Genomic DNA, 14,164 nt, shown 5'->3' with positions numbered 1-14,164 from the left:
CAGTCTATAAAGCACAGTTTAGGAACCACTAGTTTAATCAGTATTTACCATCTCCTAACACTGCAGGACCAACCCGTCATGTTTACCTGACGTATGAAAACCAGTTATCTGAACCAGTTGGAGGTCGCAAAGTTGTTGAGATGTTCCTTAATGACTGGAACAGTATCGCTCGGCTGTATGAATGTGTCCTGGAGTTTGCACGATCCTTACCAGGTACAAAAATCACCTCCTTTTCATTAAAATGATGTGTTTACAGTTTACTATGGTTTTCTCACTCTAAGTCTTTTCCCTCCTCTCTTCAAAGACATACCCAACCACTTAAACGTTTTTTCAGAAGTTCGTATCTACAATTACCGAAAACTTATCCTTTGTTATGGAACTACCAAGGGGAGCTCAGTAAGTAACTCCGAAGTGCACTTAAAATGTATGTTTGAAAACAGAATGGGTAGGCTTAGAGTTCTCAAAATTGTGGTACAAAATATTTCATTGTATTACATTATTGTGGAATTAATACTAAGGAATGTAGATAATACAAGAATAGAGGGTGCCAGATTGCAAATTTGCTAGATTACTAGATGTTCAGAATTTTTGAGAATTTGTGTACAATGCTTTAAATTTTGGGAAGGGCAGTTGTATGCTCCTGACTGATGAAAGTTGGTGTGGCAGCCTTTTTCTGACAAACTTGTGGTATTGCTACTGGTCACTGCTGTACTGAGGTAGATGGATATATGTAAGCTGAGTGCCTAATTCTGCCTTAGAAAAAAGGACTCTAACAAAATTTTAAATGTAGTACTGTGCTTTCAAGTGAGGCAGTCCTTAATTATTTTGCAGCAGTGCTGTTCCCTTGTTTGGAACTCTAGCTTACTCTGTAGTATTTGAATTTACACCTTATTAATTACTTCGATTACTGACTGTACCTGCTCATAACCTTGCCTTAAATGCAAGGTAGAGGAGGGAGTAAGTGCACCCTTACTACAGACTAAGAATATATTTTTGCACACAACTGATGCAAAGTAGCTGATGCACTTGAAATTTGCTTCCTGGAAGGTTTTTGTGCTCATTTTCTAAGCTGAATTTTTAAGAGTATTTCTACGTGCATGTTATTGGGACAGTTAATAAGTAGCAAGAGTAGCAGTGTGGATTTTGCATGTCACTTCCTTACATATTAGCATGTCCAGTTCTTGGTTTTGTGTGATATGACTGAGAAAAGCAGTCCACCTCCAGCAACTCATTAATCAGTTCTCTGCAGCCTGAATCTCTTGAGTTTAATTTTCTCTATCTCACCTTTGACAGAAAGGGGTTTTTTTCTTTTTGATTGACTTGTTAAAATAAATGTCCAGTTTTGTGGTTGCCAACAATCCAGCTAGCTAAATGGGTGTTAAAGCTAACAGCGCTTCCCCCCCCCAACCTCAGCAACTTTTGAGGAAGGTGAGTTAGGAATCTGTTGAAGTTTGATGAAAAATGGGGAAAAAAATTAAAGCAGACCACCTTTCTTGTTATAACCTTGTAGTTGTTCTAGTTTCCAAGGCCATTTTATGTTCTTGACATTGCAGATCAGCATTCAGTGGAACTCCATACTCCAGAAGTTCCACATTTCACTGGGAACTGTTGGCCCAAACTCGGGTTGCAGTAACTGTCACAACACAATTCTGCACCAGCTCCAGGAGATGTTTAATAAAACACCAAATGTGGTACTGTTGTTACAGGTAACATTTTAAAAACTCCTCTCAAGAAAAGTGCAAGATAATTAAGAGCTGAATTCTGATTAAACTGTGCTTTTCAAAATTAGATGTGTGTGTTATGATTGTTTACGGATCTCACTGGCAGAAGGTGGCTTGTTGAAGGTTGTATCCCCTCTATGCCCCATTTTCCCTGACCTTTACTTAAAGGTAAGCAACCTGATCTCTCAATATCTGTTCTCTCTCAGGTTTTGTTTGACACTCAGGCTCCATTAAATGCCATCAACAAACTTCCAACTGTGCCCATGCTTGGTCTGACTCAACGCACCAACACTGCCTATCAGTGTTTCTCAATTCTGCCACAGTCACCCACACATATCAGGCTGGCTTTTAGGAGTATGTACTGCATTGACATCTACTGCCGGAGTCGTGGTGTTGTAGCAATACGTGATGGGGCCTACAGTCTCTTTGACAACAGCAAAATAGTTGAAGGTTTTTACCCTGCACCTGGATTAAAGGTGACTGTTTCTGTGTTTACTGGCATGTTGTAAATAAATGAGCTTCTAACTTGAAGTATGGATCTGATGTGAAGAGCATGCTTGTCCAAACAGGGCAGTTGTAGCTGTGATACAACAGCCAGTAGGTTCTGATACTAATGAATTGTTCTGGAACAGCTATTTCCAAGTGTAGACCTTTCCTTATTTTTAAGGAAAAAAAAAAACTTGGTATTTCAATTAACTAGAGGTAGTTCATGTTAATGAGCCACATTTCTTGTTTGGTGATGATGAAAAACCCCTTTTTAAAAGAAAAAGGGAATTAAGCTTAAATATCCACTGAGAAGCTCTGTTTATGAATTGATATATTTTGCAAACTGTTCATACTGTATATAATGAATGCCCACTAGTAGTTAGTTCTAGAGACCTGCCTGTTTCTTATGTGCTGTAGCTGATAAAGATAGTGTTAAAGCTGAGCAAATACTGTGCTCGTTTATGTAATACAATTTAAATGGGGAAATTGCTAACAAAACTGATTTTTCCACAGACATTCCTGAACATGTTTGTTGACAGCAATCAGGATGCGCGAAGGCGATCAGTAAATGAAGACGATAACCCACCTTCTCCTATTGGAGGAGACATGATGGATTCCTTGATATCGCAGCTTCAACCCCAGCAGCCACCGCAGCAACCACAACAACAGGTACCCTCCAGGCAAAATAAGAAATGTTTATTGTCTTCCACAACCGTAGGTTTCTAAGAACTTGCGTTCTAAAAGGATTAGCAGGAAAAAATGGAGAAGGAGACTATAAAACTGCTTTGCTGTGGAATTCCCCTTGGGGCAAAACATCTTAATTTATTTTGCCATTTCTCATTCTAGTGTAAACAGCCCATAGCATATGAATAGCAGCTTTGGAAGGTCACATGAGACTTGCTGCCGTAGAAGCGAAGGACTGAGGGAGGGAAACCCACTGTTTAAGATAAAAGGTGGGAGGGAGAGTCAGGAGGCTTTGCTGTTACAGGGTGGCAGATAAAAAGGAATGAGGTGCAGAGGTATTATGTCTTGAGGAGAAACTGCAAAAAGTCACTGAAAAAAATAGTGAGCACTGAACAAGGTGGCACAGAGAATCAAACTACCATGTTGCTGGACCTATAAGATTTCATAGGTAGGGACCAAACTCTCATTAGTATTCTCCTGTGCATACTTAACTTTAGTTTTAGTACAAAATGATAAAAAATTTTTGTTGTCCTGTGTTGACAATTCCAGCCATTTGCAAAACAGGCAGGAGCATCGGGAGCATATCCTCTTACTTCACCGCCCACCTCCTATCACAACACAGTGACACCATCTCCATCTATGATGCACACACAGTCACCAGGTAAGATGGCTGAGAGTTGTGTGCTAATCATGTGCTGGAAATATACACGCAGCTCTTTGCATGCATGCTTTTTCTATTATTTGAGCTGTGTTTAGCTCCAAATTAGCCAAGAGAATGCACCTTATATTGTGGAAAAATAGCAAAGCAAAGTCCTGCTGTGCATGTCTTAAAGTAGATTTTGAAGCTAAAAAAAAGCATTCAGTGAAACTGTTACCTTCAGCTCTGTAGTATTTGGGACCGTTTCATTGTTATGGCTTATGACTTGCTCAGATCAAAACCTGTTAATTTTAAATACCTGCTTCTTCAGAAAAGCTTTTCATCACCAAAGCTCTGCTTTCTGCTCCCAGCTGTTACAGTACAACAGCTGAAAATATTTACATTTGGGGAAGGGCTGGGCAGGGGGGAAATGCCATTCTTCAAGCCAAATATGTTGGAAAGTTTCCTTTGTGTGGTGAATCAATCTGGAAAATATAATGCTCATGCGTGTACAAAATAAAGCCTTTGAGTGCAAAAACAAATTCTCATGAATCTTGTGTGCTGTCTCCCTAAAAAGGAGATAGCTGTAGCAGTTGATAGAAAAAATTGTAACAGAAAAATGGGAAATGTGTATGTTGAATGATGTGATGTCTTTGATTAGGAAATTTGCATGCTGCAAGCTCACCTAGCGGAGCTTTAAGAGCACCATCACCAGCATCCTTTGGTCCAACTCCTTCGCCTTCCTCTCTTGGAATCACAATGGGACAAACAGCTAACTTTGCCAGCCCACATGGTGAGTTCTTTGTTGGCAGGTGTATATATAGTGGCAGGGAGAGCACATTTGCTTCTTGAAATTAAGTCTTTTGGAGCAGACCTAAGTTAATTGAGAAAAATTCATGTTTTTTAACTGGCTTAAGTAGTTGTTTTCATACATGTGGGTTTAACTCGTAACAGTATTCAAAAGTAGGTGCATGGCACGTTGAGGTGTTCCTAACATTTTAAAAATTTACTATCAGTCACTCTTTCCTGCTTACTAATGCGGGGAAATTTCGCGTGGTCTTGTAGCAGAACAATGGCTGCAGCTTTTAATAAGCATTATCTCTTGTTAGATTAATTAAGGTGTTTTCACTGCTTACATTTCCTGGAAAAATAACTGGAACAGGTTAGAAATTCAAATACTTGCAATTTGAAAACATTGCCAAACTCTTGCTGGTTTGACATACCTATATGCAAGCAACATGCCTTTTGGTTGTTTCCTTTATTAAGTTTTTTTGGAAAGCTGCCAAAACAATTGTTTGTTGTAATCACAATGCATTGGAAACCATTCCATAGATCACAATAAATGAACAGTTCAGATTGTAATTTTAGCACACCAATTTAACTGTCAAGATGAACAAAGTGAGGCAGATACACAACAGACTGTTTTAAGAACCTTGTTCTGATCAGTCTTTATAGCAGAGTACAAAACCAAAGATACTTTTGCAGAGATAACTGCAAGATACTGAATTGATAAGGAACAGTCTAGCTGACACTTTCATTTGCTAAGGAGCAGTAGAAGTTCAAGTCCATAGGCAAGAGCTCTGTTTAGTGTAGAACCCGTTACATGTTGAACATGCCAGTTTGCCTTAACGTTCAATTTTATTTTACTTTTTAATGCAACCAGAAAACCTTTCAATCTGTATCTTGATTTCCACCTCCCCACCATTATGTTTTTTATATGGTTGTAAAATGCAGTCTAAAAGCTTGCAAACACTTTCATGCTTTACAGATTTTGGTAGGACTTTTTTAGATTTCTAGATTAGAAAACGTTGTACTTTTTTTTTTTTTTTTTTTTTTTTTTTTTTTTTAAATAATAACGGTCTTGTAACATCTGTAGGTACCATAGACCCAAGCTCACCATACACCATGATGTCACCCAGTCAGCGTGCAGGGAACTGGCCAGGATCTCCCCAGGTCTCTGGTCCATCACCAGCAGCACGGATGCCTGGAATGTCACCAGCCAACCCTTCCCTTCATTCACCTGTCCCAGATGCCTCTCATTCCCCACGAGCTGGAACAAGTAGGCTTCTTTATCAGTGTTACGACTGTGAAACACTCATGTTTAACGCTTCTAGTTCTGTTATTTTTGGTAGTTTTGTGGGTCAGCCTAACAGTCCTTACTGCCCTTGTGCAGTAAAATACCTAAGGAAATTAAGCCTTTATTCTGTCCTAGTTCAAATCTTCTATAACGAATTGGAAAACGAGTTAAATCATAGAGCATAAACTTCAGCAGGATTGATGCCTCTTGTTGCACTGCAGAAATTAGTCTTAAAACATTGAGCTCTGTGACCGAGAGAAAATTCTTTGGAATGAAGGCAATGATAGGCATATTTGCTTACCCAAATATTAACTTTTCACATCATAGAATTGTAATGCTGCTCTTGCATGACTGATTTAGCCATCTTTACATCTCATTGAGTTTGTTGTACAAACCTGCTATCTGCTAGCATGCTGCAGAAGGAGGAAAAGGGAGTAGGATTTTAATGTTACTGAGACTTTGCATGGGTGGAGGGTTGAAACTCTAATTCTTTGACTTTGTCTATCTGTTGCCTATCACTAGGCAGCCAAATTCTTAAATAAGAAGGATTAAGCTTTGGCCCAGAGAACTCATTGCCTGTATAGTGACAACAAATAAAGTGAACACATATCTTATGTTTCAGCTTAAATCCTTCCTTACTGCAAGTACTTTTTCCCTATCAATAGGTTCCCAAGCAATGCCAACTAGCATGCCTCCACCTCGTAAACTACCTCAGCGCTCTTGGGCTGCATCCATACCTACAATCCTCACCCACAGTGCCTTGAATATTCTGCTGTTGCCCTCTCCTACCCCTGGGCTTGTGCCAGGACTAGCTGGCAGCTATCTTTGCTCCCCTCTTGAGCGATTCCTTGGATCAGTTATTATGAGGAGGCATCTTCAGAGGATCATACAACAGGAAACGGTATGGCTTAGGTTGTTTTAATATTGACCTGTGAGTATGACTTCACAGCTGTTCTTTTTCATGCTTCTGTACTCCATGTGTTTCAAATCAGGCACAAACTGAAATGCTTCAAGTATAACAAGTATTTGCTGTTGGACTTGCGCTATACTTCTGAATCTTGCCATCTAAAGTGTCAAAATTTAGAAAAAGCATTTAGTTCTGCTTCTTTTCCATGCAAATTAGAAGTGGAAAGCTTGTTTGGTTAGGTGAAGTTTGATATCTGATATGATAGCAAGACTATGACCAGATTTTCAGATGCTATGGCTTCTGTGTGCTTAGCCTGTCCGTTGGGATTTAACTAGAACAGCCACAGGGTTACTGTGGATGCCACTACTTGGCAGGAGAGCCCAAGAAAGTAGTTACTAGCTGACAATAACTACTCAGTCATGAATGTTGCTTTAGGGTTTGGGTCAGACAATGTGCGCCTCTTCACTTTGGCACTGATTCAGTGACAGAGGAAGAAGCCAAATCTTGCATAAGCTTCATTCTCAAGGCAATTTTACCTGTATACAAATATCACATGTTTCTTTCTGGAAAGAGGGCATATTGATCACTACAGTCTTGGGAGTGAATGTGTGTATGCATTAGTGCTATTTAATGGATAACTGATTGAATGTGATACTTCTTTTTATGCAGCTACAGCTAATAAACTCCAATGAACCAGGTGTAATTATGTTTAAGACAGAGGCACTAAAGTGCAGGGTTGCTCTCAATCCCAAAACCAACCAGACCTTGCAACTGAAAGTAACACCTGAAAATACAGGACAGTGGAAATCGGAGGAGTTACAAGTTTTGGAGAAGTTCTTTGAAACAAGGGTGTGTACTCAAATCATTACTGTTTAAATTTTTGCATTGCTTTTTAATCTCTGGTGGTGTTTTGAGTGATACTGCTGACTTTCATTGGCACATGTGAGGTCTGCAAAATATAAAATTAACAGCTGTGCATGCTAGTCACCATATTAAATGATACAGCTATTATCTAAATAAGCAGTACTAAACAGTGTCTTTCTTTAGGTTGCAGGACCACCTTTTAAAGCAAACACCCTAATAGCCTTCACAAAATTACTAGGGGCTCCAACGCATATCCTCAGGGACTGTGTACACATCATGAAACTTGAGCTGGTAAGTTAACCATTCTATTTAGTTCACCCAACTTCAGTTGTTCTATTTTAAGAAAAAAAGGTGCTGTGTCTTCATCTGTAAACATATAAATTACTCTGAATTTATATATATGTTATTTAGTGTTAATAAGTTTTCATTTTACTACTAGCTCTCCTGGAAACTCCGAAAATTTCTCTTGATGATTTTGAGAAACTGCAGGCATGTTACTGCACAATAGGCGCGTTCATAGGCTGGCTGGAATCTTTCTGATTGTATTCTTGTTTACCCTATGCTCAATTCTTTCAGAGTTATTCTGATTTACGCTAAACTTGGCAAGATCTGCAAGTTTAGCTAGAGAAGTACATTCTACTTTCTAACGCTTCCCTAGTTAGTAGCCACGTATGTCACTGATGTGAGACCTTTTGCTGTTCTTTCTCTGTGCTGCTCTTTCTAAACAGTTCCCTGATCAGGCAAGTCAGCTGAAATGGAATGTGCAGTTTTGTTTAACAATTCCTCCCAGTGCACCGCCAATTGCGCCTCCAGGAACACCTGCTGTTGTGCTGAAATCCAAAATGTTGTTTTTTGTAAGTAGAGCTATCTGTTTCAAAATTTTGTGGACTGCATGTCTTTGAAATCATCACGGGTTAGTAGCAAAATATAAGCATGCTATATCTGACAACTGCAATAGCTAAAAATGTTCTGATGTTTAGAAGCCTTGATTTGCATGCATCTCTTATAAGGAGTTCAGTTAGTATTCCTATTCTCCTTCCTATAAAAGCAGAGCAACTCTTCATGTTTTGTGTTCTTAGGGAGATGTTGACAAGACATAAAGTTCAGTTCCCTCTGGGCTTCAGGTGTCTTCGAATGCTCAACTTCTGGGTGTTTTGTTCTCCTTTGAGGCACTAGCCACCTAGCATAAGTGATATACACATTAGTGGTGCTGGGAAAGTATAGCAGGAATGAGATGTTTGCAACAAATCTGTGTTAGTGTCATCTCTGAGGCAATGCTCGCTGTAGGGCTCTTTTGAGAGGAAAATAGTCTACACCTGATTGACACCTCTGCTGCAGAATTGATGTCTGAAAACTGAGGAGGTGGAAGTGCATGCTGTCTGTAGACCTGGAGTGTTTAACTGTATCGGAAGTTGCACTGAAGTACACAGTCATTCAATGTAACACACTTTTTGTTTTTTCCCATAGCTCCAGCTAACACAGAAAACAACAGTCCCACAGGAAGCTGTTAGTATTATTGTCCCAATTATTTATGATATGGCTTCGGGTACAACGCAACAGGCTGACATTCCCAGGCAGCAGAACTCTTCTGTTGCTGCTCCAATGATGGTTAGCAATATTCTAAAGAGGTTTGCTGAACTGAATTCACCACGACCAGGTACTGTACATGTCCAGTAGATATATTCTCTTCACCCAGAGATCTGTGACAAATCTCCAGTGTAAAACTAAACCTCTCTTAAGTCTGAATTCTTCTTGGTTTCTATCATACTTCTTTAGTGATTACAAACTCCTGATGTGACAGGCAATACATAACTTAATAGCAAGTACTGGCAACACAGCAGAAGGCTACACTGATAATTCAGGCTGGATTTTGCTGTTCTGCCCAAGTGATAGAATGCACCTCTTGTTGGCCCAACTCTAGCTGCGCAGTAGGAGTCATACTTTTTAACAGATGGGCCCAGAATGAGTCACAAGAAATATTCTATGGTCAAGTGTCAGTTTTCATGGTTAATTACGAAGTTATTGAGCTTAACAGTAGAGTATAAAGGGATGTTAAAATAGTTATCAGAACTTGTCCACGTGCTGTGAATGATTAAAAGGTAATTGGAGTGATTGTATATTCCTTTGTCAGTGTGTACACTGACAGAGGCGCATACAGTTCTGTCCACCAAACGTGCTGTGAAGTGTTTGAGCTAAATAGGTTGTTCTGAATGTTCATTGGCCCGTAGGTAGTGCACTGTGAGCAACATTGTGCTTTGCTTTCCTTCTTGTTTGTCATGCCTTTTTTTTTTTTTTTTTTTTTTTTTAAATATCTGAAACATTGAACAACAGTAGCAGGTTCTTTGGGCAGCATGTTGTCTGTAAGCAGTGATTTGGGGTCCTAGTACACAGATGGCTCATAAGAACAGTAACTTTCAGTTCTGCTGTAGTTACATGCTGAAGAACAAAGCCTTTTTCCAATAACTCAGTGAATAGATTGAAGTTGTGAATCCAGAGGTTGAATTCTACTTCTATTTTGTATGATTATTCATCTTGTTGTTATGCGGTAATTTTAACTATGCTTGATGGTTTATTTCGATTGCTAGAACACGAGCAATGTTTATCTTAAATTGGTGTGGGTATGCATACATTTCTGAAAATTGTGATGAGATTTAAATTAACACACATTTTCTGTTTAACATATAGTAATAGTGTAGGTAAATAGGAGAGAGAATAGCCTTGAGGGCATGTGGGATTACCTGCAAGAGTTCTGTATGTGGTACAGAACTGTTGTTTGTATAGCACTTTTATTTCAAGATATGTTAACTAAACTTCAGGTGTTTCTTTTGGAAGGTGCTTCCCCACTGAGTTTCCCTAGTGTGGGGAAGGGTAGATACTTGTTTTGCTGTTTGATATTGCACTAAGTTGTGTTTTAAGGTAAACCCTCCACAAAATACTGCAGCATGGGGAGTAATTGTTGAAGCTGCTCTTGAGTATCCCAGGTGAGATGTCTTCTGATGATCATTAGATAGATCAGGATAGACAATTTTTGTTTGTCACACAAGTTTTGAAGTAGTTTGGGAATGCAGTACAGGGAGCAAAGTATAGACAGGGAAAGAAAGGCGTATAAAAAGAGCTTGTGGCCCTAGCAGGACCTTACCCAGGCAAAGAAGAATGTAGCTAGCTGAACAGAGGACATTTCTAGCAGTCTTTCCTCTGACTTCTAAGAGAAGGAATGAGTCTGTATTTATCTATCTATCTATTTATTTATTTATTTATTTCCACCACCACCCTCCAGCCAAAGTAGGATCTTCCCTGAACACACTTGAAATGCAATTTTCCTGTGTTCTTACTGTCAAAACTTACATTATTATATCTGGTAAGAGAATAAGATACCTTCTTTTCTTTGCCATTGAAAGGTGATAGGAGAGCTAACAGATGAAAGTAGATAGTTGGGAGACTTCTTTTACAACAGCAGTACGTGGGAGATCCCAGATGCATATCCTTTCTCTTCTGATGCTATTGTGCTGTACCCAGGATTTTCCTACCTGTGTTAGCTCTTCTGCTGCACTAATTGCCATTTGCTCGGTTAAGTGAATTTTTCACTGTTTCAGTCAGAAAGGACCAGGGCTTCCCATCATGCACGTATGATATTACTGGCACTTTCATTGTAACCTGTAATCAGTGTTGCCTCGTTTTGGCTGTATCTTTTTTACCTTTCTCTCTTTGTGAGAAAGTATTTTGTATTCAGCTTAATTTTCCTCTTAATAAAATGGTAGTGCCTGAAAAGTAAGTTCTTTTGGAAGAGTTTTCTTTTCAGATCTGTGAGCAAACACATTCTGCTGTGTTTAACAGTAAAATGTTGACTCATTGTGAGTACGCTGTCTTTTCTGAGATCACTTTACCTATGCCTCCATGGGAAAAAGTATTTTATTTGGGGGAAATATAATTATATGAACTGAGATGGAATCAATGCCCTGGAATAATAGGGTTAAACTTGAGCTGGAAGTCTACAACCTGCATTATGTAGTGGACATCGGTCTGGTAAAGAAATGAAAGTCCCTACAGATGCTGGAGGTTACCCTTAGAGAGCAACTCAAGGGACTTGTGATATTTCTTAAAGCACTTCATGACTAAGCATTTTTCAGTGTCTGATTTTCAGTGATGCAGTGGATGGTATTTAGCCCAGATTTGTAGCTTTGATATGACAATGGCTTGCCCAAAATAATCTTGGGAATCCCTAGTTTGGCAGTTAGGATTAATACATCCCCACAGGCTCTGCTTTTATCTCTTTGCTCACACTGTTGCTCCTTCAGCAACAAAATTCAATGTCTTCTAATGATGTTTCTTGAAATACACAGGAAAAATTCAGCCCACAGTGACCAGGGTATGATAGTGGCTATTAATTGTATTCTTTTACCAGAAAACAGTAGACGAAAGTCACAGCTGCCTAATACTTCACCTTTTGTTGTTCTAATTAAACCCTTTTGCTTCTATTGGTTTTAACTTTTTTAAGCTATTTCAGAATGTGTGTGTGTTTTTGTCAGAAAATGCTGGTATTCAAAATTGAGACAGCTGTGGCTGGGTTTTCCTCTCTGTATTAGTTCTCAGCTGTTTGTAACAAAAGTCCATTTGCTCTGTGTTTTATTTTGCAGTTCAGATGTCAAGGGTAGAGCCAAATTAATTTGCTTGAAAGAAACAGATTTCTGACTTTTGCCCAGTCTTGGAATTAGAAAAGCTTCCAAAACTAGGCTTAGGACAGAAAACGTCTTCCAGCTGTTTCAGACTTGAGTCTTTTGAAATGTTTAGTTTCTGCTCTTAATCAATACAAATAGAACTTGAAAAAGTTTTTTGGTTGGGATTTTTTTTCTTTGTAAGACGTAGTGCTTTTAATTAATAACATCCAGAAAAATTCAGATTGCAGTGCCACGTACGATAAATTCTAGCATAGATTCAATCTGACACTCAAAAGCAATTAAAAGTTAAGAGCTTCTTGCAATTCTGTGACCAACAAAAGCGGTCCTGCTGGGAAAGCCGGAGCTACTTCAGTTAAAATCCCAACAAATCCCGACGTCCTTGGAGGTTGCTGGGATTTGCCGCTCGCGGTCACCACGTCTCGTCAACCCCTGCCCGTACAGGGGTAGTAGCCGTGCCGGCGTATCGCGGTGCCTCGGGAGGTTGTTGAGGGTGTGAAGGCGTGTCCGTGGAGTGATGCTAACCTGTCTCTTTTCCCTGTTCCAGGTGAATGCACAATATTTGCAGCCGTTCGTGATTTGATGGTTAATCTTACGCTGCCCCCTGGTGGGCGTCCCTAGACACTTTTAAAAGAAGGCTGAAAGTGAGACAAAACAGCAAAAAAAAAAAAAAAATCAAAAAAAAAAATCTAGTAAAGCCTTCGGTTAAAAGAGGACGTTTTAATTTTACCTTTTTTTTTTTTTTTAATGAGCTAACTAGAATAAACTGGCAAACTTTTCAGGGATGCACTTTCATCAAATGAGTATCACCACGACTTTTGTATAGTGCTGTTGTATAGTGTGTTTTAATGGGAGACACTTCAGACTAGGTAATAGATTGAAGTATCAGCTTGCTGGTAATAGATTTAATATTCTGTTTTATACTATAAAGATTATGAAAATGCCAAACTTGTTTGTTTTTCTGTTTTTCTTATGTTTTGGTGTAATAGTCTTTTTTTAAGGCAGGTCTGTCATTTTTGAATACTGTAAAACTGTGACAAACTTTATATTGAAGCTGTATTTTAATATGACTGCTTTGAATCCTTAAACAATTTATTTGGGCTTGTTGTAAACATGTCCCCAAAAAGCAATATTTAATAAACTGGATTAAAAAATCTTAAACTGGATGTCGTATAATCTTAAACTTTATTCCTCTCCACTGTAGCCACTGGCCAGATCTCTTGTAGTCACACTTAATTGGCTATCTCTGTATGTGATCTTGTTTTTGCACACACACACCTGTGCTGCTAACTTAAAAACCAAAACCTTATTTATTTATTCTGTGGGTTTGCTTCTATCTGAGTCATAGGAAAACAGAGTTTGTTCATTTTCCTGATTGTATAAATAACTGGTAATTACTTAAAACAATGCTTCATTTCTTACAGTCGTAAGGAACTACATCTGTTCTGTCCCAAAAACAAAGTTTAGTGGAGGAAAGCACCTTTTTTCATCTGTCATGGAGTTTGTAGTTACAGGCACCTCTATGATAACAGACTCTTATTTGTCTTATTGTAAAGGCAGGTAAGGTAGAAGCTTGAACTGTACACCATCAAACTGGAGAGGCTGATCCAAGAAAGAAACAACCTCACATTTAATTTTTTTAATTGTATGTAGATAACTGTCATGTCAGTGATGACTGAAGGCTCTTGTAATTGAATAAAATTTCCATCCTTAGGAATTACTCTGTCATTTAACCATTTGTCATCATGGATCAGTATTCTCAAATTTTTATTGAGTTCATGTTGCTTTCCTGACTTCCTGCAAGAGTAGCTTTCTGCTGTGCTGCCTCACTCCCTTTGCAGAGCTCTGTCAGCTCCCTGCTCAGCTGAAGGATATTTTAAACTAATTTTAAAAAACTTTTGGTGGATGTATTCTAGCCTGCCTTGTGGGCTTTAAGGCTGCCTATTGCCCCTACAAATGTTGCAACGCTTCTTTCCCTATGAATGAATGAGTTTCTTTCAAAGCCCTTGCCGTTAGAAATAACCTTTTGGTTAGTGTCTACTTCAGATTTCAGCCTTGAACCTGTGTTTTTGGGTGTTGCTACTGTATCAGTACTTCTCTGACCTGTGTGTATCT

The 14,164-nt window shown here is 38.9% G+C and overlaps 1 protein-coding gene across 2 annotated transcripts in view; it reads left to right on the top strand.

The window, feature by feature from the left end:
- MED14 (mediator complex subunit 14) overlaps positions 1-13,747 on the top strand; it is a 37,743-nt gene extending 23,996 nt beyond the window's left edge. The window contains exons 18-31 of one of the 2 annotated variants that reach the window (XM_075033570.1): positions 67-213; positions 305-396; positions 1,554-1,706; positions 1,928-2,197; positions 2,721-2,876; positions 3,441-3,552; positions 4,190-4,321; positions 5,405-5,587; positions 6,271-6,506; positions 7,182-7,361; positions 7,560-7,667; positions 8,105-8,230; positions 8,844-9,033; positions 12,597-13,745. In XM_075033570.1, coding sequence (XP_074889671.1) covers positions 67-213; positions 305-396; positions 1,554-1,706; positions 1,928-2,197; positions 2,721-2,876; positions 3,441-3,552; positions 4,190-4,321; positions 5,405-5,587; positions 6,271-6,506; positions 7,182-7,361; positions 7,560-7,667; positions 8,105-8,230; positions 8,844-9,033; positions 12,597-12,670 — 2,159 coding nt within the window. In that variant the 3' untranslated portion in view covers positions 12,671-13,745. Of the gene's footprint in view, positions 1-66; positions 214-304; positions 397-1,553; positions 1,707-1,927; positions 2,198-2,720; positions 2,877-3,440; positions 3,553-4,189; positions 4,322-5,404; positions 5,588-6,270; positions 6,507-7,181; positions 7,362-7,559; positions 7,668-8,104; positions 8,231-8,843; positions 9,034-12,596 lie in introns of both variants that reach the window. The other variant, XM_075033571.1, reaches the window with a different exon arrangement.
- Positions 13,748-14,164: the final 417 nt, after the last annotated feature.

The sequence above is a fragment of the Buteo buteo genome, chromosome 8 (assembly GCF_964188355.1).
Source record: "Buteo buteo chromosome 8, bButBut1.hap1.1, whole genome shotgun sequence".
In the NCBI taxonomy this organism is placed as follows: domain Eukaryota; kingdom Metazoa; phylum Chordata; class Aves; order Accipitriformes; family Accipitridae; genus Buteo; species Buteo buteo.
Note: the sequence above shows the minus strand (reverse complement) of the source record. Positions and strands in the feature narration are given on the sequence as shown.